The sequence below is a fragment of the Chenopodium album genome, chromosome 13, assembly GCF_948465745.1.
Source record: "Chenopodium album chromosome 13, dcCheAlbu1.1, whole genome shotgun sequence".
In the NCBI taxonomy this organism is placed as follows: Eukaryota; Viridiplantae; Streptophyta; class Magnoliopsida; order Caryophyllales; family Amaranthaceae; genus Chenopodium; species Chenopodium album.
The window spans coordinates 12,994,583-13,018,930 of record NC_137846.1 but is presented as its reverse complement, the minus strand read 5'-3'; the positions used below and the strand labels follow the sequence as shown (position 1 = coordinate 13,018,930).

The window sequence follows — 24,348 nt, the reverse complement described above, 5'->3', positions numbered from 1 at the left end:
TCAGTATTCCTTTACCAATTTCGACTGAGAAGCGGATAACTCGTGGGCGTGGTCGATTTTAACCGTCCTTATGACCCAATCGCCTTCAGAATTGACACTTGCATAAATTCTAGCCTCACATTCACACTTCTTGGAAGTTCTTTTCCCGCGAACCAATTCATTTTCTCCTATTTCACCATTTACTATGCCACCTGTACCACAAGCTTCCATAACTTTCTCCCTCTTCTTGGCTTCCCTCCTTGCCCTCATATCAGGGGGGGCCCCAACACTCACAACGCCATGTAATAGCCCTCCTCTCCTTGTCCTTGGTAAAGGCCCCTGCCTGTCGAGTAACACCAAAGTCGTGTTGTTCCGCATATTCTTTATAATAACTTTCAACATCCTCCCACCTCTTAAAAACCATCCCAACTCTAGGTGCTTCAACTGTACAGTACACGCTAATCTTGTTTGTGGAGACAATGGTTTCAACAGTCTCGAGGGTTTTAATTGGAGATGTTAATTGAAGGCCATGCTGAGTACATTGAGAGGCCTGAACATAAGGTGTCAAGCAGTCCAAAGATGGGACTTCTGTTTCAGGAGGAGTATCAGGGACAACAATCTCATCAAACATATTGACCTCACTCACCATACCAACATCTTGTTCCATATCACACCCACTAATTAGAGTCAATCAACAGGTTGAATAAAAGACCATTTTCTCAGTGATAACTACATAAACTGCAATGTAAGTACACAACCATTGCAAATTAACACAAGCTATCAATGTACTGAAGTTTAAAATTGCTCAAAATCAATCCAAATTTTTTTATTAATGTTTTATTTTTTATTAACACAAGCTATTACTGATTTATTAAAACAAGCTACTAATGATTTATTATATGCATCACCATATAATCATTTACTCTTTCTTCAGACAACAAATTAAACATAAATCGTTAAATCACAAAAATTACAGTACATTACTCATGTTTAAAGCATAACAACCAACAGAGCATTTCCTCAAATAAATCATTCCAACCCAATCAAATAATTCGAAACTTTAAAAAAACTGAAGCAATTACAACGAACAAAGCATTTCCTCAAATAAATCATTCCACCACAATCAATTAAATCGAAAATTTAAAAAAACTGAAGCAAATTCAATTCCACGAAGAACTACCCCCGAAATAATAAGCCATACATTACCGTTTCCAAACGAACAAACAAGTAAAGCAAGGGATCGAACACCATACCTGAATATTAGCGGTTAAAGAAGCCAGATTCCGACTCTAACTTCGTTACTTTGACAACGTTTCTCCGACTGCTAGAAACCCATGTTTCAACAACCCAAGGATCTATGTTCTCAGCTGGATGTTTGTGTGGCGGGACCAGATTAAGCTCCTCCTTCTTCGATTTCTATCATTTTGGGTTTGGTTCTCTCACCTAGTATTCTGATAACAAGGGTTTTTCTCTTCGTTTTAGTTTCTCTCTCCTCCTACCTCCTACCTCCAACCCAGATTTAACTTACAAGAGCAGACAGCGTTAAGTTGCCCGCCAATTAGAGTACGGGAAATTCCCTGTTTATCATGGTGAGAAACAAAATTTGTTTCTCGTGATGGCATTTTCGTGAATAAATCAACAACTTTTTCAATATTGTGGGCTCCACAGTTGAATAAAGTTGTTGATTTATTCACAAAAATGCCCCCATGAGAAACGAATTCGTTTCTCACGGTGAGAAACTGGGGCTTCCTCTTAGAGTACCGTTACAAGTTGTGCAAATACAAATTGGAAAAACGGTGTCCAACTCAGCATTCCACTGCTCTAACACTACTTTTCAGAAAATCAGGCCAACTATTTACAACAATGCCATTATATTAACAAACTTTGTTAATAACTGATATCAATGGGGACAGACTCCTTCTTTAGCCCTAAAATCAATCCTATAATTGATGCTCTGGATCTCCTCCACTATCCATATGCTGTCGTTGTCCCATGCGCTTTCCTCCTCCAATTGTTATTTGTTCCTGCAACCCCGAACTTTCTATTAAACATTTCATTAAAATTGACATTAATTACTGATTAATGGGGTTTTCTTAACTTTTTCAGAGGAGTTTGGCTTACTCTTAGTTGCAGAAGCTTTGCGCCACCATTTGAAAGATTCTTGAGATGGAAACGACAACATTTCAAAGAAGGGTTTCTTCAAAGTTGGAAGTTCAAATAAAACGGTTGAAATTCTAAAAATAACGAGATATTTAATTGGGTCCGTTATTTTTTATTTGGAATCCGTAATTTATTGGGCCTGAATGCCATGGGCCTTACATTGTAGCTGGTCAAACCATGTGGCCAGCCACATACAAAAAATTGTGTTCAATCTTTCTAGTTATTAATGGCTACTTGGCTAGAGAAGGTTGCATGATTTCAAAGATAACTAGTGTTTAGTCCGGGCGATGCCCGGGGTCTACAAATTAAATATTCTTCACTTCGTATTATAGTTTTCATGTATTATAATAATCTTAAATACTTTTATTATAGATCTAATTGAAGAAAATAATTTGTAAAAAAAAAAAAAAAGACTCGTGCCCTACATTAAGGGCATGTTCTCTTCAGCTTAATTTCAGTTCAGCTCCAATCAGTTCAGTTCAGTTCAGCTCCTACTTTTCTTCCCTCGTAAACATTTCATTTCAGCTCTATTCAGTTCAGTTCAGTTCAGTTCAGCTCCAATCAGTTCAGTTCAGTTCAGCTCAGTTCAGTAAATCAGAACAGGCCCTCATCAGTATATTTAAGAAGAATAAATAAACAAAAGTATTAGATAGCAAATATGGTATGACTTCTTATTTATAATCTAATGGACCCGAGTTCAATTCTTGACATAAACTATTTTTAATTGACATGTACCAATTCTCCTTGGTGACGTGGCATCTTCTTGGTGAAGAGAGGGGTGACACGTGGCGTGTATTCTTGATTAGGAACGCCTTTTAATATATAGTATAGATATATATAGATAAAAAAACAAAAATTTTGCACAACAAATGTACAATTGTACGTCCTCTTTTTTTTAAACGAGTGCAACATTTGGACATATATTGCCCTAAACACTAATACGTATTAAGAAGAAGAATTGACACATGACGTCATGACATATTTTCAAGGAATGTTGTCCCATGATATATGATAGATAAATTGTTTATTATAATAATTCAATGATTTTCTATACTTCAAAAAACATTGTCAAATAGGATCTTGTTTGAGTTTTTTTTTTTTTTTTTTTTTTTTTTTTTTTTTTTTTTTTTCTAAATTGTAATTTCATATATTTTTCATATGTAGCTTGAAAGTTTTTATTAAATAAATTAGAAATATGCAAAAAGAAAATGTGAAAAACATAATAAAAAAATAGAGGAATTATTCTTTGTAGAAGGTGTTAGTTCTATGATTATAAAGGAATACACCATATAACTTTTCGACAAAATATTGTCAATTTTTCACCAAAATATTGTACTTGTATAAATCAAAACATAACACCAAACAATGACGCATGATATTTTAATTTGGAAAAGTATTGTGTAGAACGGACTCACGTGAGTCCATCATACAAAAAAAAAATAAAAAAATTAACTGTCAGAAATTAGATAATAATGGTCAGAAATTAGATAATTAGTGTCAGAAATTAGATAATATTGGTCAGGTATTAGATAATATTGGTCAGATTTTAGATAATATGTATCAGAAATTAAATAGTATTGGTTAGATATTAGTAATTATAAGAAATTAGATAATAAGTGTCAGAAATTAGATAATATTTGTCAGAAATTAGAGAAATTAGATTATTTTTGTTAGGTATTAGATAATATTGGTCATGCATATAAACTATTGTTAGAGCTCCTCTCTTTTACAAAACCGTACAGAGTACTACATTAGACACCATTATCTTTACCCTCAATTGTGTTCACAAAGTCAGATTCTCTCTCAATTTCTCCATTTCTGAGCTCTAATTTTTGCATCATTTTCAAATTTCTTGCAGGAACAGCAACAAAAAAAATAGAACTCAAAGGCATATATATTAGATAGTATTAAACTCGCCTATAGAACATATCAGCAGGTTCAAGTAATTTCATTCAGCATATATGTAAATGAGCTTCTTTGAGTTGATGCGGAGAGAATTCGGCAGCATATTTGCTAGAAGTTGTGGATGGCGGCAGATAATGGTCGGCGGCAAATGCAGGAAGTTGCGGTGTGGCGGCAGATGAAGGAAGTTACGGTCGCGAATTATCGCTCTTTAATATCTGCTGCTGATGCTTTGGTTTCGATTAGAGAAGAGCTCATCAATAATGGAGGAGAGAGAAAATGTGAAAAAAATAGTGATGAATGAAGGATTGTAACAATGGAGGAGAGAGAAAATGGAGGTGGTGTGTTTGAAAGTTATAAACTGGACTTACGTGAGTCCGTTCTACGCAAAACCTTCTGTTTTAATTTCTTTATCATAAAAAACATAAAATAAATCATCGTACCACTTAGTTGTTATAAAACTTTTAATAATAAACACATATTAATGAATTATAAACACAATGAAAAAGGCACAAACTTGTGCTATTCCAAAGAAATATTCGAATGAACAAGATAGGGTATTGAGATTACGAATTGTTCCTTCATTAAAAGGTCTAAACTATTAGTGCTCTATCGAAATGGTGCTTGGATGCAAGCGTATTTTGGCTTTTTTTTTTGTTTTTTACAATTGTAGTATCATTTTTGGGAGACATCTTTATAATATTTATTTAATACTTTTGCTTCTATAATAATGTATGTGACAAAATATAAGACATCATCAAATTTTGGTGCTGAAAAGACTTGTGAGAATTGCGAGCAAATAAAAAATCGATTGGTTATTCATACAACAAGATTACTTTTAAAGTCTCCACTATGTATGTTCATTGAATCTATGGATAAAACATTCCAATATATCATTTGGAATCTTTAATGTTCATCATTAGATTTAATATTTTTAATAAATTATTATTAAAACTGTGTGTTTATATAAGTTATTGTCAAATTACTAGTGCTGTCAAATTTCAAACCGAAACCGTTTAACTGTCCGAAATCGACTGACCCAAATGAGAACCGAACCAATTAAAAACCGATTTTTTGAAACCGAAAACCGACCCAAACCGTATTTTAGTAAACCCGAAACCGAATCGACCCGAATAATGTTAAACCGTATAAGAACCGAACCCGTTATCAAACCGAACCAAATATAAACCGAGCTGAAAGAAAACCGAACCGAAAAAGAACCGAACCGTATTTAACCCGAAACTGGTTCCAACCCGAAACCGTTTAAACTGGCAAAAAAACCGCTTACACCGAACCGTTAGCAAACTGCTACCCGTTTGCACCGAACCATTTAAAAACCGAACTAGTTATAAACCAAACCGTTTATGAACCAAACCGCTTCTAAATCGAACCGTTTACAAACTTTTTTATATTATTAAATGGATTTTTTTTTTTTGACGGGAATATAATTAAATGGATTAAATATTAGAAATCTTAGAATATTTTTTTTAAAATAGCAAGGCAAATCATTCATTAAGGATAATCAGTGTTCACAAACAAGAGCAAAACAAGCAGGCTCAGGCCCTGCCTCAAACTATTAGCAACACTACTGCCTCTAGTCATGTATATTAATGATTAAATAAGCATATAATAACCTAATTGTAAACACAATAATACATGAATACACTAACTCTTATAATCTACTTCGTAATAAACTAGTAAGGTCAGTATGACTAAACTTGAAACAGAACATAATATGTATTTATAAAATCAATGAGAATTTGTTTATAATATGATGACTAAATAGTAAATATGAAATGATTCGCGACTTTATATAAAACTTGTGAACACAAAAGGTTAGCAAGTACTATCAAATTCCAAACCAATGCAAAACCATTTAACTGCCCGAATCCAAACAACTCGATAAACAATTTATTTTTTGAAACCAAAAACCGACCCGAACCGTAATTTAGTAAACTTGAAATGGAACCGATATGAATAACGTTAAAGTGGTTAAATCATCGAAGAACCGAACCAGTTATAAACTGAACTGAAAAAGAACCGAACCAGTTAAAAACTGAACCGAAAAAGAACCGAATTGTTTCTAACCCGAAACCGTTTCCAACCGAAACTGTTTGAACCGGGATAAAAACCGTTTACACCGCACCGTTAACAAACCGCAACCCGTCTGCACCGAACCGTTTACTACCCGGACTGTTTACAACCCGAACTGAATTAAAACCGCTTAAGAATAAACCGAAACCAAATCGAACCGATAACTATTTAAACCGAACCAAAACCGACCCGTGAGACAATTAAACCGATTCCAAACCGACCCGATTGAATACCGAACCGATTTCAAACCGAACCGAAACCGAACTGTCAAACCGTTTTGACAGTGCTACAAATTACTGATTTTATAATCTCGTGCATTGAACAAAATCTAAGTTGGTTAATCCGTAAATAGTGTGTACAGAGGAGTGCATGTATGCTATAAGGTTGCATTTTCATATAATCACATGCCTATAAAAAAAAGGGTATATGCTAATAAAATTATACCACACACAAGAATAACTATATGTTAGATATAGGAAGGTTTTATTACCAACATTCCAAGAATTACATATGCACTTACATGAAGTTTTTCCTAAAATTAAGTTTCCAATACCAACACCCTCTAAATTTAACACTCCCTTACATGTATTGTCTATAATTGCTACCAAAATGGATGGTAGTAGCACTTATACATCTCAATGGATAACCGCAACTAACGCCTTCCTTACAAATACTCCAAATCCCTCCATTATTCCCTTTCTTTCTATCTATCTCCTCCTCCTCCCAAGTTAGTTAGGATAGTTGTTGTGCCCTCACCCCTTTTTATTCTCACATAAATCTAGCAACACAATTATAGTAGTATAATCAATTTCCCCGGAGACATCATTATTTATCAATTAAAATTTAGGCATAACATCCATTCCAACTTTTTTTCCTTCTCTAATTAGGCCGCGGCAGCTTTTTGCTGCCACGGCCGTACACCAAACTTCTCCATCTGCCTCCTCATTACCAAGCTGTAATATTAATTTCATGCATTCTTGGGACAATATGAGCATGCTTTACATGGACTCGAAATTAAAATCTTCTCCACCACCTCCTCCACCACCACCTCCCACCAATCGTTCTCGATTTTCATCATTGAAGATTGATACCTCCTCACTTGAGTCATCAGAGTCCGAGGAGCTACAACGACTAGTTCATGCTCCACCATTTTGGAAGAGCAAAAAGAGGTTGTCTAAGCAATTGTCCATGTGTGAAACTCATAGGGATGTTGCATGGGAGAAAAGACGTCGTCAAAAATTAAGACAAGAGAAGAAAAAGAGCTTGGTTCTTGAAGTGGATGATTTAACAGACGAGGATTTACATGAGTTAAAAGGATCTATTGAGCTTGGGTTTGGCTTTAATGAAGAGGCAGGCCAAAAGCTCTGCAATACCTTGCCAGCTTTGGACTTGTACTTTGCCGTTAATCGGCAATTGTCGCCGAGTCCATTGTCTTCACCCCATAGCCAAGCATCAACTAGCTCCATGGGGGCAAGATCCTCCTCATTTGAAAATAGTCCAAGAAGTGAAGATTCTTGGAAAATATGCAGTCCAGGTTTGACATTACTCTTTTCTTAATTATCATATGCGAATATATATCACCAATTAATACATTATACATTATTACTTTTTAATACCAACTTGTTATAATGAATATTGAGTGCATTTCACAAGCTTGATAACAATCATTTAGAAAATTTACTTGTAAGCATGTAAGTTAAAATATTAATAATATTAAGGTTCGAAATTACAACACCCTCTTATTATGATTCGTTATATCAAAACTTTACAAGGTTGCTCTATGAAAAAAAATTATACGTAGTACTTAAAATTTATACATTTATAGCTCTAATATAGAAAATATAACAATTATTTTGGCATTGTAATTATAAAAATGTTTTCCCTTAAACATGTGAGCCTATTTAATAACAACACGACTAGATAAATTATAATGATTATTTGCAGGAGATGATCCACAACAAGTAAAGACCAAGTTGCGACATTGGGCTCAAGCTGTCGCTTGTTCTGTAATGCAATCCTCTTAATGAATTGATCAACAACCTTCACAAACTTTAAGTAAAGAAGATCAAACAAGATTGAATGAACCGTCAAGTACAACCACAGAGGAGAAAGGAGAGCCGAGAGGGAAAGATTGATAGAATGATTATAACAACTGAGATGGATAACAAGAAATTTAACATCTACGTACGTTAAGCTACATGATCTAAATGGTCATGTATGCATGTTCTTGCACAACCGGGGTTATTATAGTTCTACTATTTATTCTGATCACTATGAGGGCACAATTAATTAGTGATCAAAGGAAAAGATTATTTATTAATTTATTATTTATTTATTAATTTTGCGAGGAGTAGATATATTTATCTTTCCAAATCATAATTAATTAATTTGTAATTTGCAATGTAAAAGATTGTTCTTGTAGTAGTTGCATCAACTTGCATGTATCATTTGTAAAAAAACAGTTTTGTAGTTTAATTAGGCTACTTTAATTTCCAAAGCATGTAAAAGATTTGCAACTATGTCATTAATGGATTGATAAATACATTTTCCCGCATTTTTGTTCATATTGATGTTTGCATTATCTCTATAAATCAAGATGCTAGATAATTTTATTGCAACGACACAAATGTACACAAGTGATGACTTTGATATATGAAATTATGAATAGCTTCTATATATAAAGGTTGCTCTTATTTCTTTCGATTAATTTTTGCATGAATTATTAGGTCACTCACTCCCTTTTCTCACAATTAAAAGTGGTGGTTTCCAAATAGTGATTGATATAGTGTAACGTAAACAAGCATTCTTTTCATCGTAATACATTAGTATAGGGACTCCTTATTTAAGCTTATATTAGTATGTTATAGAGGTGAGCATACCCGGGTAACCGGTTGGGTTCTTTGGACCTAGGACCAAAACAGGTTAAACTGGTTCCCAAATATTTAGAATCAGTCTTAGATGACCCAATTAGAACCAGTTCCACAACCATGTACTTGGTTCCCCTCCCTTACCCAGCCCTCCCCTTCTCCCACTGCCTAGCCAGCCACCAACCCTCCCCTCTCCCCACCCTCAGTCGTGTACCCCGGCCCTCCCTCACCCTGATGACACCCACCCAACACCCTTGAACGACCTCCTCCCGGAAACGAACCCCCACCCCTTCCTCCATCGTACCTAAAACCCACACCCAAATCATACCCAAACCCGAAACCAAATCCTCACATGCCGGAAAACGAAGCCACCCTGCATGAAGGGGAGGGTGCCGGAATAGAGCTGAGGACGGGGAGGTCGGAAATGGGGACGAGAAGGGGAGGGGGTCGGAAACTGGGATAGGGGCAAGGGAAGTTTTTTTTTGGGGGGGGGGGTTGGTTAGGAGGGTTTTCTTTTTCTTTTTTTTCTTTTTTTTTTTTTTTTTTAATCTTAAGTTTTTATAAAATAAATTTTAAGGATTTTTTTAAAAGCAAAATTGTTGAAAAAACTAGTCAATGACATTGTGACACGTGTCACATGTAACCTATTAAATAGGTTACCAACAGGTCACGTTTCATTCTTGGCAGATTTGTGTCAAAGGCCGTTTCATTTTGAAATAGTTCAAAGGTAGTCCCATTTTTGAAAGACGGCTGAAAGGTTGTGTTATTCTTGGCAAAATATAATTTTAGTTCAATAAAAAAAAAAAAAAATTCAAGTTTCTAATGACATAGATATCTATTTACAAACAAAACTTCAAAAAATACATTATTATATAAATAAATGATATGATATCATATGTTCGAATCCGAATAGGAGGCGGATCGGACTTGGACCCAGTGCAATGTCCAACCGGATCCGACCTGAGTACGAATCCAGGTATGAGGATATGCTTTATAGGTTGGGACAATTGCTTGCTTGTTTGTATCAAATTTTTGTTATGTAACTTAATTCATAATTTAATTATTTTATTTTTAGACTTTATACTATACCCTTAATTCTATCTAATTGTTTACGCATAAATGTGATATAAGAAATAAAATTTATAAGGGACAATACAAGCAATTACAGGTACATCATACATTACCAAAAAAAAAGTATTCGGATCATTCGGAGGTCTGAAAAAACGGATCGAGTTTGGATTCTAAAAATACAAGTCGGATCGGACTCAGACTTTTCGGATTCAGATTCAGACCCGAGTCCAAGGTCCGTTTACTAAACGAATCGGATTCGAATTTAGCCACATCCGACCCGAATCCGATCCGTTGCCATAGTTAAATATGTTTTAAAAAAATTTCTTCGATTTTCGTGCCAAAAATAAACATGCTCTTTAGAGGTTTTGGGGGTCAATTTTGTTCTTTGGGACTGATTTGAGCTTAAAGTTGGCAAAAAAATTATCAAAATGCCCTATATTGCAGTGTCACGCAAACCGAGGTATTTTTTAGTACTAAAAAACGAGGCATTTTCCAATCAATTTTTGTAAATTTTGACCTCAAATCAGTCTTAAAGACAAAAATGACCCCAAAACCTCTAAAGAGCATCTTTTTGGCACAAAAATCAAAGAATTTTATTTAAAACGTTTGAGTAAACGGTTTTTTTAACGAAAGTGTTAAATGGTGGTCATAGTTGTTAAAATTCCGATCCGGATCTTACGATTCTACGATCAAAAATTGCATGATCGAACCGGATCTTTGGTAGGATCTTAAAGTTTGTAGGATCTTACTATCCTACTCCGATATTAATTATGAGTGGTAGGAATGTAGGATCTCAACACGATCCTACGATTTTATTACGATCCTACGATCCGATCCAACATTTTACTATAATATGAGACTTTGATTTATTTTGACATATTTTTTTATTACCCATTAGGTTATATGCACCTAAATTTAATGTATTCAATAATTATCGCTAATAAATTAGCGAATCCGAGACATTAATATGATTTTATCAATTGACAACTTGCAATTGTCATAGTTAAGGTCTCATTCTTGACAAATTTGCACATAATTTATCAATTTAAACTTGTGTTATTAATCTTCTAACTACCATACAGACAAAGCTAAATGAAGATCGACCTTTCTTAAGCAAACCAATGTCTTTTAGCATTGAAACCCCTTAGAAGAAATGTTTTTAAGTCAATTAATAGCATAATATATAATATTATTCGTTATTAAGTAGGATCTTACGATCCTACGATCCGATTCTATCGATTCGATCCCACCCCCCCTCATCGATCCAAGGTAGAATCCCGATCCTAACAATCTTGATGGTGGTCTAATCTAATATTTTTGTCTTTTTAGGTGATATTATAAAATTATTTTTTTTGTGGTAATATCAATAAATGTGTTATTTGTGGATGGTAAAATACAAAATTTCCTATTGATAATTGTGAAATACAAAGTATAAAACTAACGGTTAGAGATGTCAATTCAGATGATCGGATCGGATCTGATGAGGTCGGGTCGGGTCGGGTCGAGTCAATTTCTAAAATTGAGTCATGTTGAATTATTGTGTCCCGCGAGTCTAAATTTGAATCGTTTATTTTTCAGGTCGGTTTTGATCCGAGTTGGGTCGGGTGTGGTTTTGACACTTCTACTAACGGTTCACGGTGATGAGCCCTTTAGTACTTCCTCACGGATAGAGTATATGTTTCATAAACCCCTCGATATACTTTTTGGATAGATTTTTAAAGATAAAAAATATTGTATAGAGTTTTATTATCGATATACTTTTTGGATATATTTTTAAAGATAAAAATGTTGTATAGAGTTTTATTATCGATAGAATTATAATATTTCATATACACAAAAGTAATCATAACTTTTAATAAATATCCTATAACTCGGTACTATTTCCATCATAAAATTCGTTTTAAAAAGTTCTTTAAAATAAGATCTATTCATAATATATTTAATTTATTTACGAAAATAATAGAGAATCAGTGAAAATAAGTTTAATTAGGAAAATTAATTTTAGTTTTGGTAAAAATTAAATACTTTCAATTCAGTAAAAATAATTTCAGTTCAATAAAATATAAGTTTAGTTCAGTAGTATGTCTAAATATCTTGTTTTACCAAAAGAGATTATATGACCGTATTTAACATTTAATCAAAGTTTATCCTAAACTTTTATCAACCATCTGGGTATCGCCCGGGCACAAAACTAGTATATATATAAAGGGGAGTTTTTTCCCGAGTCTTTAGAGAGCCATCACATAGGATTTAATTTTCTTAGCACGCCATGTAGGATTATAAATTTTGGTGGTAGCCAATGAAATAAGAGATTATTAATTTCTTTTAGAATTAAATAATTTAAATGCCACGTAAGCAAAATTGGCAAAAGAGATTTAAAATTTAATTTAATTAAATATAATATATTATCTTTTGAGATTAGGAAGTTTATCTAAATATATAACGAATGAGAGAAATTCACAATTTATTTTTAAATAAAAATATTAAATGATATACTACGTACAACGTATAAATAACAAGTTTTATCACATAAATACAAAAAAATATTTTGGTTTTAAAATACAAACAAACCGTGCATCGCACGGGCTTCATCTAATAATAATAAATAGGATATTAAAAAAAGGTTAAAAAAAAAGAGAAATTCTCAACAGTGACCCCCAACTTCTGCTACGCACCAATGGTGACCTTTTTTTTTTTTTATTATACAAAATGACCCTAATTAATAAATTTATCTCACATATGACATTAATGAGTGTTATTGATTTTAAAAAATACTAATTATGGTTAGCTTTAAAAAAAAAAAACTAAAAAATAAAAACCACCAACCCAGCCACCACCTTCACCTGTAGTCAGCACCACCTCCACCCTCACCGGAGCCACCATCTCCACCTTACCTTAGTGTTGCAACCACCGCCCAAACCAACCACGCAAATCACTCGCAATCCCTTGCTTCCCCAATTCACCAACAACAATAACAGCAACAGCAGCAAAACAGCAACAATTCACCACCACAATCAACATCAATTCCCAACAACCACCACCTTCCCCTGCTTCCTAACGCAAGCAACACCAGCCACCTCCCTACCTCCACCTTCAACCCATCACCGCACAACCCTAGCGTAACAACTCCCTCGCACAGCAGCCCGCAACCAACCAGCAGCCGCTTCCCACGAGACAACCAGCGTCAGCCGCCGAATTAACCACCAGCACCTCCAATTCGACCACAACAGCCACCATCGCATTCAGTCCACAGCAGAGCCACCACAAGAAGCCGCGCCTAACGCTCCAATTCAGCCAATGAATCAGACCCTTCAGAGCGGGCGCTCATTCCATTGAAGCGGTCGCTCCTAGTTCGATCTACAAAATCCAAATCGTGTTTGGGTTCGGCGGTCTGGGGGTGGTCGGGGTTCTGAGTACGGCGACCTAGTGGTGGTGACGGTGAGAAGGACGAGAGGGAGGGAGGGTTGTGGGCGGGGATTTGGGAATCTGGCTTGGCGGTGGTCGAGGTGGAGTTGGCGCAGTGTCATCGGCGGTCGGGGGAGTCTAGGTACTGTCGGCGGCGATCGATGGAACCTGGGGTATTGTCGCCGGAAGGGAGATGGTGGCTGGTTTTTGGTGGTTGGGGTTAATTTTTTTTAATTTTTCTTTTAAATAGAAATCTAACCATAGTTAATATTTAATGAAATAAGGTTATGAGTTAGATGAAATTTTTAACTAAGGTCATTTTGTATAATAATAAATAAAGAGGTCACCGTTGGGGCATAACAGAAGTTGAGGTCACCGTTGAGAATTTCAAAAAAAAAAAAAAAACCCTCAATTTTCCAATTGAGAGTCGTCAATTTGTCACAAACCCAAAGCCTGAACCCTTGATTTTGCTGGAGAATTTCGTCACGGAAGATCAAAGGTGTTACTTTGGCGCAGAGGTTAGATTATTTTGTAATTTCTGGGTTTCAATTTCGATTATTTTACAATTATACAAAAACAAAAACCCTAATTTATAATTGAATAAATTAAGGATGGGTTCTGTGTATGATTACTTCTTTCCTGCTGTTCCTCAGCCATATTTATGGTCACAAGAAGAAAATCTACTAAAAGCATTGTCACTAGATGATAATGATGATAATAAGGATTTAGAAATTAAAGTGATTGATGAATTTGATGATGACGACGACGACGACGACGATGACGTTGATAGCTGTGAGGAATTTGAATTCGATGATGACAGTAATAGCGATGACAACGTATTCGAGAGTGTTGTGTTTAACAACAAATTTCCTATGAATAGTATTATGGTTCAGGGCCTTAAATTGACACTGAATGAAAAAAAAGCATCTGAATCTGAATATAAATGTGCAGAGCAAGGAAAGCGATTTGATGTTATATCAATGTTGTCAAATTATACGAATTACTTACAGCGTTTAGATGGTCGTCGAGTTGAATTTAAGAGCCTTGAGAAAAAATACATCTTGGTTTGTTGTGTGTATGTTCCTAGTCTGTGGGTAGATTCTATCCTTAGAACCATAGCAGTTGCGTCGTTTGAGCTGTATAATTCTAGAAAGGATTTCGAGATGGTGATTGTACCACAGACTAGGCGCGAATCTATAACTATCCCTACGCCTATACCACAGATCAAAGGTGAGTATATGTTGGATATGGAGGCAATTAAGCAGAGTTTCTTCAAAGCCTTTTCTCCCAATTGCCTTCAGTTCCCGAGTTGGGATACTGGAGTTTTTAATGCTGTTGCCAATGCTATTAATTTTGTTGGGTGCCCAAAATTTCTTCTTGTAGATGAGGATCAAATTGTTATGTTCAATAATGAGCTTGATTTGCTTGGTCTTTTCGGAACAGATGCCTTTCCGTTTACTGATGACAAGCTGGACGAGGATTATGAGAAAGCAGATGAGATAATGTCCCAAGCTTGTTCTGTTGAAGAAATTTTGGGGTGTGATAGCTCTGATGTTGTGTGCAGGAAGGTTCGAGGAAGTACGGGGGAGGAGAAGCTGTCAATTAAACATCTCAAAGAAAAGGTTTTGGGGTTGTACATGTTTAAAAATTGGGATCTGTTGAGAGTGGTCCGTAAAATTGAGAAGGCATGTAGGGAAGCAAACAAGGAGTTTGAAGTTGTGCTTATATGTGCACCCCCAGCTGACGGTTGTGATCCAGAGGTGTTCCGTGGTCTAGTTATGCGTGCCTTGGAGAAGATGAATTTGTCTTGGTGGGTAGCACCATTCAAGAGTTCGGCAAACCATAGGCTTGCCAAGACCTTCAACCTGAGAGATGGGGTGATCGTGATGGGACCTCATAGTTCATATTACGAACCTCGTGCTGGGGTAATCATGAAGCGATATGGTATTGATGCTTATCCCTTCACTAAACAATGTTTGATTGAAAAAGAATTGGAAAAGCTAAATTCTGTTACGTTAGAGTCGTTGTTGGTTTATGAGTCGCGAGATTATGTTCTTAAAGGTAAGACTATGTTGCCCGTATCAGATCTCAAAGGAAAACATACCCTCATTTATTTTGTCTCAAAGGGGCCGTATGATAAACGAGTTCGTAAACTACTAGCTCAATCTTATGCCAAGATAACGCAAAAGTATAAAAACTTGGAAGTGGTATGTGTTCCCTTGTCTAAAACGAAATGCACCGGCATGCCCTCACCTATTTTTGAAAGGCCATGGTTGGTATGCCCTTATAATCCTCGTCACTCAGCTTTTGTACGTAACCAGTTGTTTGTGGAAGGCTATCTTTTTAGTGCTCTTGTTGCATTTAGACGTGATGGTCATGTTTGTTCAATAAATGTTGAACGTCGTCTAGAACATGGAGCTGATGTATTCAATGGAGATCTGGGTGAGGATGTCAGGGCTGAGTTTGATGATGTATTCTATAGGCATATCTAAAAATACTTGTGGTCCGGCTTAATTTTGTTTAGTAGGCTTGTGCTTTATTAATTAATGTTCTAGATCAACATTGCTTGGTTTTACCTGTTAGGTTTTGGTTAGCTTTTTGAAATTACTCAATATTTGTTTGAGTTATGTTTAGTTTTTTTTTTGAAAGAGAGTTATGTTTAGTTTGTGTTGAGATTTTGTTACTGAAATTAGTTGATCTTGAGTTTAGAAACACTTCTAATTAGTATAATATTCTTGTTACAATGCTCTAGATTCTCTTGAGCTCAAGTTAATAATCCCCGCAAAAGCAAACTCATTCTGAATTCAGAGTAGTATCTGAGCTGTTGGGTGAGATCAATATATCTCGTCCAATTTGAGTGCAATTTATTGAGCTCCCCTAATAATCCTTGCAAAAGCTTGTTTTGTTAGAACTTTAATTATGGCTCTTGTACGTTGTACCTAAGCCTTGTATCGTACCAGTTTCATCATACACTTCAAACGTACAAGTACTTTGTAATCATACATTTAGAGTATTAATGCGACATGCTTATAGTAACTATTGTAGTATGTAGACATATTTCTACCTCGTTATCCTGCTATGTCATGCATCGAATATGATGTTCTCGAGCTTGAACTTCTAAAATCTAACTAGAATCAGATATTATGATCTTAGCATCTTACAGTTTGCTTTATTAGCTCCTCCGCTAAACGATACACCACAACACAGGCATACAGGATCGGATTTCATACACTTTTTTAAGATTAGCTAATCTCAAATGGAGCTCCAATCACTGTGCCGCGTCATTTATTAATAAGAGAGTATAATACAATACTCTATACAAGTCAGCAATAGAGCATGAAAATGTAATTTCCAGAAAGCGTAAAGGCAGAGCAGCTATAGGACACCGAAAGATAAAGAAATTAGCCTATGAGCTTTTCAATGGTCATGGAACGAATGCCAACAGGAGCTTCTTATATCCATCCCTAGAATTAGTGTTTATGATTCCTTTATGCTATTACAAATCTACAATTTACAAGTTCCTGCATCATTAGTAGTTTCTCACTCGATTGTACGCCAGAATCTGGAAATAATTCTGTACAAGCAGCAGCACGCAGCAGCACGCAGCAGCATTAAGGCAATTCGTCACCATCTCACAAGCAGACCGTGCCACAGTGTGAGATACAACTCCAAAGATTCCAATCGATTAGTCATTTATATTCATGTAATCCAGCATCTGTTCACCTGTGCATGGAAGGATAAAATTTTTAACAAACTACAAATTACAAACACCAATTCTGCCTGTTATTACCTGTTTTCATCGTGAATTGAATTTGTAGCTGTAAGAAATATGACTAATAGCAATTAAGATAATTAAATGACTTATCTAGAAAATGTTGTGGCGTGACAATAGATCACTGCCCTAAAGTCGAATTTTCCTCGCACAGGTACACACGGACTCATAGCATCGACCTCCAGGGTTACACGACTCCAACTCTTCGGTGTACTACGAAGACTTAGATTGAAAACACCTTCGAACAATGCTCAATAGAAAAGGAGGTCATGAAGAATAATGGTAAGAGAGGATAAATTCTCACTTTTTTCTATGTTCGGAAAGGGACAAAAGGAGATGTTTATATAGTATATGGGTGTGAACTGGATACAACGAATCTGGTCACGAATGAGAGTGAATAAGGTACAACGAATTTGGTCACCGATTTAGACCAAAAAATGGTTAATATAAATTCCCCAATTAAGTCCAAAACGATTGACTAAATTGAGCATATTTCAAGGAACTAACTTAATTTAGGAACCAATTTATACAATGCAATCTTTGACAAATGGGAATTAATTCTTTTGAAGCACAATTTATTTGGAGTTCTCTACCTAAACTCCAACATTCCCCCACATGATTCAAAAGAAGAATGAAGAAAAAAAAAATTGAGCATTGGATATTTAGTTTTACAAGTACCAATGTCTTGTGGACTTGAATTGATACCCAATACTTACAATTATATTCTACAGTCATGTTAGGTGGACTTCGCATTGAACCTTTCATGAAGTTTGTAAAATACAATTGCGTACTAAACTTTTCTCAAATCAAAGGTGTTCTCGCGAAATTAAAAATGCCCCACATTTGCATGGATTTTTCATGAATGCTCTAGAGCTCTTAGCATTTGGAACCTCATAGGGGATTGGGCGTAACCCCCACATTCACATAGGTAAGTTTATCAAGTTTGTACCGCCACAAACCACCTTTATATATTAAGGCTATGAACTTATCAAGAGTTCTTTAACTCAACCTCATACACATAGCAGTAAGAAGTACCACATCTCTTTATTAATAGGAATGGTCGTGGTACTATACTTGAGCTCTTTTGTGACTTTGTTTGACCCATTGAACTTAGACATTTCTAAGATGAGTATCAATCACAATTCACTCCTCATAGGCTTAAACCCATTCCTTGTGCCGACTTTAGCACCATTTTTTTGCAAAGGCGTTTGTTTGTTTTTTTTTTTTTTTTTTTTTTTGACAAGAAGAAAAGGATTTCATTAATGAAAGATAGCCAAACGACACTTACAAACAATTCCGAGGAAATCTAAAATTCCAATACAAATACAATTCACCTTAGAACTAGTTACATCGCAGATTCGATCAACGATCGCCTTTATAAAAATCTTCATTTGAAGCAATACAATCTGTGAGTTAGCACTAATTCGGTTTGAGATCCATAGATGAATAGTTGTTTGGGTGAAAAAACTCATATGACCTTCTAGACACTTTTGGAGATTGTGAAACCCTAAATCTTCAATCTTTGAAAGACGAACAAACAAATAAATTAAACCTAATATAATAGAATAAACTCCTCATAAAGATGTGATCCTTTATTGAAAGCAATTAAAAAGTTTTTTGGGGCTTACCACCGGTAAAAACACCGATGGAAGCCCCTACAAAAATTTACAATTGAGACCAGAAGAAAAGAGATGGAAGAAAAAGAAAGAAAAGGAGAAGATTGAAGGAAAACCTTCAAAAAAGTAGAGAAAATCTAGCAATGGAGGCTAGAAAAACCCTCCCAAGGGAAAAACCCTAGAGGGAACCAAAAAACCCTCCCAAGGAGAAAACCTAGAGGAAAGGCCTTTGTTGAGGAATCTCTAATATTCCTCACACATCACGTGATCGCATTTTTATGATTAGTATTCATGCCACTAGCATGTATACATTTTTATTATTTTTCCATGGTAAGTTACTTCAATTGTAACTTGTACTTCACAACACATGTATTTAATGGAGTTGGCTTCCCCCACAATTGATATCTACTAATAGATTTTGCAATACGATTGCATAACGTTTTGAGCCAAACCTTCATAGTGAACTCATCATTGTTAGTTACTTCGTAAGCATTTTCAACCTGCAAGTTTAATTCTTATTTCACAGTACCATACAATGATCATTAGAGAGCACTTTCATAGTCTCAACCTGCCCTATGATTAATATACACTAGTACAAAAACATTCATTTGCGTCGCTCATTTAGAGTGTTTGCGTCGCTTCTATGAGCGACGCAACTGCTCGCGACGCAAATGACTCAAGAGTCATTTGCGTCGCTCATAGGAACGACGCAAATGAGTGTTATTTGCGTCGCTCATAGGAACGACGCAAATGACTTAACTAATGTTATAAAATAGAGTTATTTGCGTCACTCCTTTGTTAAACGAGTGACGCAAATGACTTAACTAATGTTATAAAATAGAGTTATTTGCGTCACTCCTTTGTTAAACGAGTGACGCAAATGGCTTGGTAGACAATTCATAATCAAGGTATTTGCTTCACTTGTTTGTTAAATGAGTGACGCAAATGATGTTAATTTTTTTTTTTTTGCTTGTATATGTTTGTAGTACCTGTTTCCCTTGGTAGTGGTATAACGTAATATGCAATATTATATTAATTAATTCAGAGAACTGAAATTAAAATGCAATATTATATTAATGAATTCAAATGTAAATTTCGGCGGAATTTCCTTTGTATTTTGGCCTACCCATAAATTTGGGAATGACGGCAATGTATACACTAATATCCTGTCAAAAAGTTTACAACTCAAAATTATTGGTATCATTAACCAACACAAGAGCAAAGACCAACCCAAAATGTTGGTAACCCAATTACATTCATTTCAAGCCTAAGAACTAAACAAAAAAAATGGAGTTAGCTAAGTTAAATTCTGAATTTCAACATTGCTCATAAAATAGTCTGACCAAATATCTTGAACCACATTTATCTCCTCCCCAATATAAGGTATTGTTCTAAAAAAAACCTGTTAACACAACACAACACAAAACAAAAAATAATAATCATTTCAAGAGTGTAGCAAATCTAAAATATATTAATTAGTAATGAAAAATGTGACAACACATACTATAATAACATCCTCACTACTACCATGATGTTGAACTATTTCAAACGTATAGCACACAACATAGTATCCATATCTCACATCCTCCCAATTTTTTATGACACTACACGCATCATAGCAACAAAGTCAGTTGACATACTCAAACAATTGTGAAAGGGGGGTCTTGACCATAAATTAATTATTTTGTTTGAGTATTCTCTAGCTAGCAACCTTCTATATTATATGTTCATAGCAATCTGACCTTCTAGACTAAGCTTGAGTTACTCAAACAATTGTGAAAGGGGGGTTTTGACCACAAATTAATTATTTTGAAGACGATTAAGCTGAATTTAGTCTTCCATACTTACAGTTGTTGAAACATGACTACTTCCTGGAGTTGGACCTTCTCTAGCTAGCCCAAAGTCTGACAACTTTACCTGGAAATTCTCATCCAACAGTACATTTGAAGTCTTGAAATCACGGAATATCACCTTCATCACAAACATCAAAAGTCAAATGTAAATCAGTAAATATTTTAGGGATCTAAATCTTTCACTTTACTAATCAGTAATACAGACATACAGTAATATCACGATTCAAATAGAATAATAGACAGGACATAAGCATATTAATTAGACCTTCATCCAAGATTAATGGACTTACTATGTGGTGGTCCCTCTTTAATATGTATTGTGAAATCTGTCTTGTTCCTTGATAATAGCTAAATTAACCTTATAATAAGTCTGTCAGCTCTCAAAAAGTAGAGTAGCATAACCTACAAACTGATTCACCCCTTAGCTCTCAGACTTAAAAGATCATGAACAAATTAAGTAGGCTAGATCAGGTAAACAGAGCACAAAATTTCAGAAATATGGTCATAGCAACTCACATCTTCTGGCCACATCTAGGAATGAGAACTACTTAATTAGTTCCCTCTCACGCCATACAAAACACGTAAAAACTGTATCGCAGACTAAGTCTTGACTCTTGATTATCCATCTACAGATCCACAAAGTAAAACACCAAGTGATTAATCCTCAAGAATATGAAGTCAGTAGCAAAACACACCAAGTTACGAAGTGAAACTTCAACAATTATCAGAAAAGCTTACCTGAGAATCTGAACGAACAAACCTGATACCCCTTCCAGGGTATATCTTTGCACCACTAAAGCGGCAAAGTTCAGTCCTGGAGTTCACAGTTTAAGCAAGACCAGGTAAATCCAAAGCAAAGTAATCAACTATAAACATGGAAGGGTAAGGCAGATTTTAAAGAAGGGTGACATTATTAAAAAAGAAAATAAAGTGGTAATATTGATAATGTGCCCATCATACTGCAACACCCTTTCTCTCAACACACAGTAACAGAAAACTCAAACTGATGCTAAGTATCAGAGGGTTAAACCGCTGCACTGAGGATCTGCATCAATAATAACCCATAAAATAAGAAACTTAATACTTTTACTCGTACTAAGATATGAGAACTGACATTTAAGGAGAAAAAAAAACAAATACAATATTGCCAAAAATAAACTACTTTGTATAATATAAACAACATTGGGTAACTTCTAGTAACATGTACAAGCAGGAAGACACATATTTTCTATGATATCCACATACTCCAGGATATGGAACGGCCTTGCTGCTTTTCTTCCCATTCTCAGACTAATAATACCTCACATAGAGACTCTTCCAGCTATCAGCCACCCTTAACACAAAGCATCCTAGTGTTCATTCACTGTTTAATATTGGGTGCGAGAAAGCAATTCACATGTTCACACCCTAGTGTTTATTACATTAGCTTTAGCTCAAACCAATCGTTTTTTTTTCCAGATCGCAATTCCCAGGGGTTTGATTAACAAATTAAATATCACAAATTCTATACAGTTGCACATCTATGTGATTCTTCACTATCCCTTTAACCTAAATTTAATCCCAAGAAACCATATCCCTAAGAAATTGGGTGAAAATTGTAACACATGAGTAAGCCACTCACGGAAGACAATTAGACAAAACATAAACCAGAAAATAAAATTAAATTAAAACGATGGCAAGTAACATGTCGAGAGTAAACAGCTTCAATCCAAAAAAAAAATAAAAAAATAAGAAACCCAAGATTACATAAACCCTAAAATCCAGAAATACGACCACCCAAATCGAATTAATGCAATCAAGTGAAATAAAAGAAATTCGGCGAATCGAAACATGCAAGACGTATAAACTAAAGCTCGAAATTCCAAAATAATCAGGCAAGAAAAAATAAAAGATTTATATATCTCAGAATCTAATCAAACCGAACAATTAGTAAAGAAAAACAACGAGAGAGAATCCATACCTATCAATCTCTTAGAGAAGATCGGAAATTTCGCCAGAACAAGGAGCGGAGGATTGATGAAAGAGTTACTGCAAGTATGTCGTCTTCTTCGAAGGCATGATATCAAATTCGTCAATTCATTTACAAAAAGAGCTCCATATATCCATGTAGATTGAACAAAAAAAAAACAGATGAAGAGGTCTTACATTGGTTGAAATCGAGCTTGCAACTTCAGCAAAAGTATGCCAAATTCCATAGAATCGAGTACAAACCTTAAGTTTCAAATAATCGAAACAAATTGCTACTAATTTGAACAAAAACCCAACCTTATTGCTTAGATCTGTGCGTGTGAAAAATAAAACGAACCCTAAATTTGAAACACAAACTTAAATTCTCTCACAATTTTGTTCGGATTTTTGGTCGAAATTTCTAGGGTTTTTGGGGGGCGAAATTTACTAGCTCGATTTTCTGCGATTCTTATAGTTCGAATTTCGTGGGGTTTTGGGTCGATCTTTTGCTCGAAAAATAGGGGGTTTTGGCTCGGATTTGCTCGAAAATAGGAGGTTTTGCCTCAAATTTGTTGGGGTTTTCGATTAGTGGTCGAATTTGTAGGTTTTGGGGTCAAATTTTCTGATGAATTCGCTAGTGTTTTGGGGTTGAACGGCAGCGCTGGGGAATTCTAGGGTTTTACTAGATGAATTTTGGGGTTTTGCTGTTGAATTTGGGGATTTTGGGGTTGAATTTCTTAGGGATTTTGGGGTTTATACACCGAACTTCTACTCGAATTGGGGGTTTTTGCTCGATTTTTATGGGGTTTTAAGTGTTCGATTTTGCTGGGGGTTTTGGTTCGATTTTGTGCTCGAAAATGGGAGATTTTTGGCTTGGATCTTTCTAGTTTTTGGGGTTTTGGTTTGGTCGAATTGTTGTTGAAGGCAACAAGGGTTAGCAAGAGTATTTTTTTGTGGGTATATTGAATTTGGAGACAGCAGCAAATGGCGAGATGGGTAGAATACCTAGACTTATTTGCGTCACTCATTACTTAAAAAAGTGACGCAAATAACTTAAATGTAATGATGTGAATTAACTATTTGCGTCGCTTATTAATTAAAGAAGTGACGCAAATAACTCACAAACTCATTTGCGTCACTTGTCCCTAAAGGAGTGACGCAAATAAGACTGTTATTTGCGTCGTTCTAATAAATAAACGCGACGCAAATAACATAAAGCTGAAGCATATCAGACATTTGCTTCGCTTTATAGCTATGTCCGACGCAAATGACTTATAATGAAGCCAAAATATATTATTTGCGTCATTTGTTCGTACGAGTGACGCAAATGAGGCGACGCAAATGAAAGTTTTTCTACTAGTGATCATAACAATATTCTCACACGTTTGAACTACTATGATTAATATCATAACAACATTAAGTTAGAAGCATATGATTCACAATCATGGTCAAACTAACATATTACGAGAATAATTATGTGATGACTTCTCACACCATAGATTTGGTGCTCAATTAAATATAAAATAAACTTATTTACCTTGTATTATTTATTACTAGGACACATAGAAAAAATTTCTCCACTTTCAAATTCATAACTAAGTTGTCATACTAGTTTGCAATATAAGCCTTCACTTGAACCACTATCAAAATATTAGAGGATAATAATGCAAACAAGACAAATG

The 24,348-nt window shown here is 35.2% G+C and overlaps 3 protein-coding genes across 5 annotated transcripts; 2 read left to right on the top strand and 1 right to left on the bottom strand.

The window, feature by feature from the left end:
* The first annotated feature begins 7,122 nt into the window (after window positions 1–7,122).
* LOC145575243 (uncharacterized) lies at window positions 7,123–8,159 on the top strand. The gene is made up of 2 exons (XM_081633135.1): window positions 7,123–7,669; window positions 8,080–8,159. Exons 1-2 carry the CDS (start codon window positions 7,123–7,125, stop codon window positions 8,157–8,159), a joined length of 627 nt encoding a protein of 208 aa, XP_081489261.1.
* A 5,930-nt stretch (window positions 8,160–14,089) lies between these two features.
* On the top strand, window positions 14,090–15,970 carry LOC145575242 (putative nucleoredoxin 1-1). The gene has a single exon (XM_081633133.1). The coding sequence runs from the start codon at window positions 14,090–14,092 to the stop codon at window positions 15,968–15,970; it is 1,881 nt and encodes a 626-aa protein (XP_081489259.1).
* A 3,977-nt stretch (window positions 15,971–19,947) lies between these two features.
* Window positions 19,948–23,628, bottom strand: LOC145576350 (serine/threonine-protein kinase PCRK2-like). Of its 3 annotated transcripts, none has more exons than XR_014098367.1 (6): window positions 22,865–23,628; window positions 22,680–22,765; window positions 21,458–21,764; window positions 21,010–21,345; window positions 20,715–20,837; window positions 19,948–20,268 (listed from the first exon to the last, which is right to left on the bottom strand). XR_014098367.1 is itself a non-coding variant. In XM_081634119.1 (6 exons), exons 4-6 carry the CDS (start codon window positions 21,248–21,250, stop codon window positions 20,164–20,166), a joined length of 243 nt encoding a protein of 80 aa, XP_081490245.1. In that variant the 5' UTR covers window positions 21,251–21,345; window positions 21,458–21,764; window positions 22,680–22,765; window positions 22,865–23,628; the 3' UTR covers window positions 19,948–20,163. The 3 variants fall into 3 exon arrangements, 2 of the variants coding, with proteins under 2 accessions (XP_081490245.1, XP_081490246.1); XM_081634119.1 differs by having other exon boundaries at window positions 21,236–21,345; XM_081634120.1 differs by having other exon boundaries at window positions 21,236–21,345; window positions 22,680–22,762.
* Window positions 23,629–24,348: the final 720 nt, after the last annotated feature.

What these genes read in the sequence shown, in the direction of transcription:
- LOC145576350 (XM_081634119.1), bottom strand. An exon ending in GTAGTCATGTTTCAACAACT is followed by an intron (nt 20,269 to 20,714) that starts GTAAGTATGGAA and finishes TTGTGTTAACAG; the next exon opens with GTTTTTTTTAGAACAATACC.
- LOC145575243 (XM_081633135.1), top strand. Translation starts at nt 7,123, where the DNA reads ATGAGCATGCTTTACATGGACTCGAAATTAAAATCTTCTCCACCACCT. An exon ending in TTGGAAAATATGCAGTCCAG is followed by an intron (nt 7,670 to 8,079) that starts GTTTGACATTAC and finishes GATTATTTGCAG; the next exon opens with GAGATGATCCACAACAAGTA.
- LOC145575242 (XM_081633133.1), top strand. Translation starts at nt 14,090, where the DNA reads ATGGGTTCTGTGTATGATTACTTCTTTCCTGCTGTTCCTCAGCCATAT.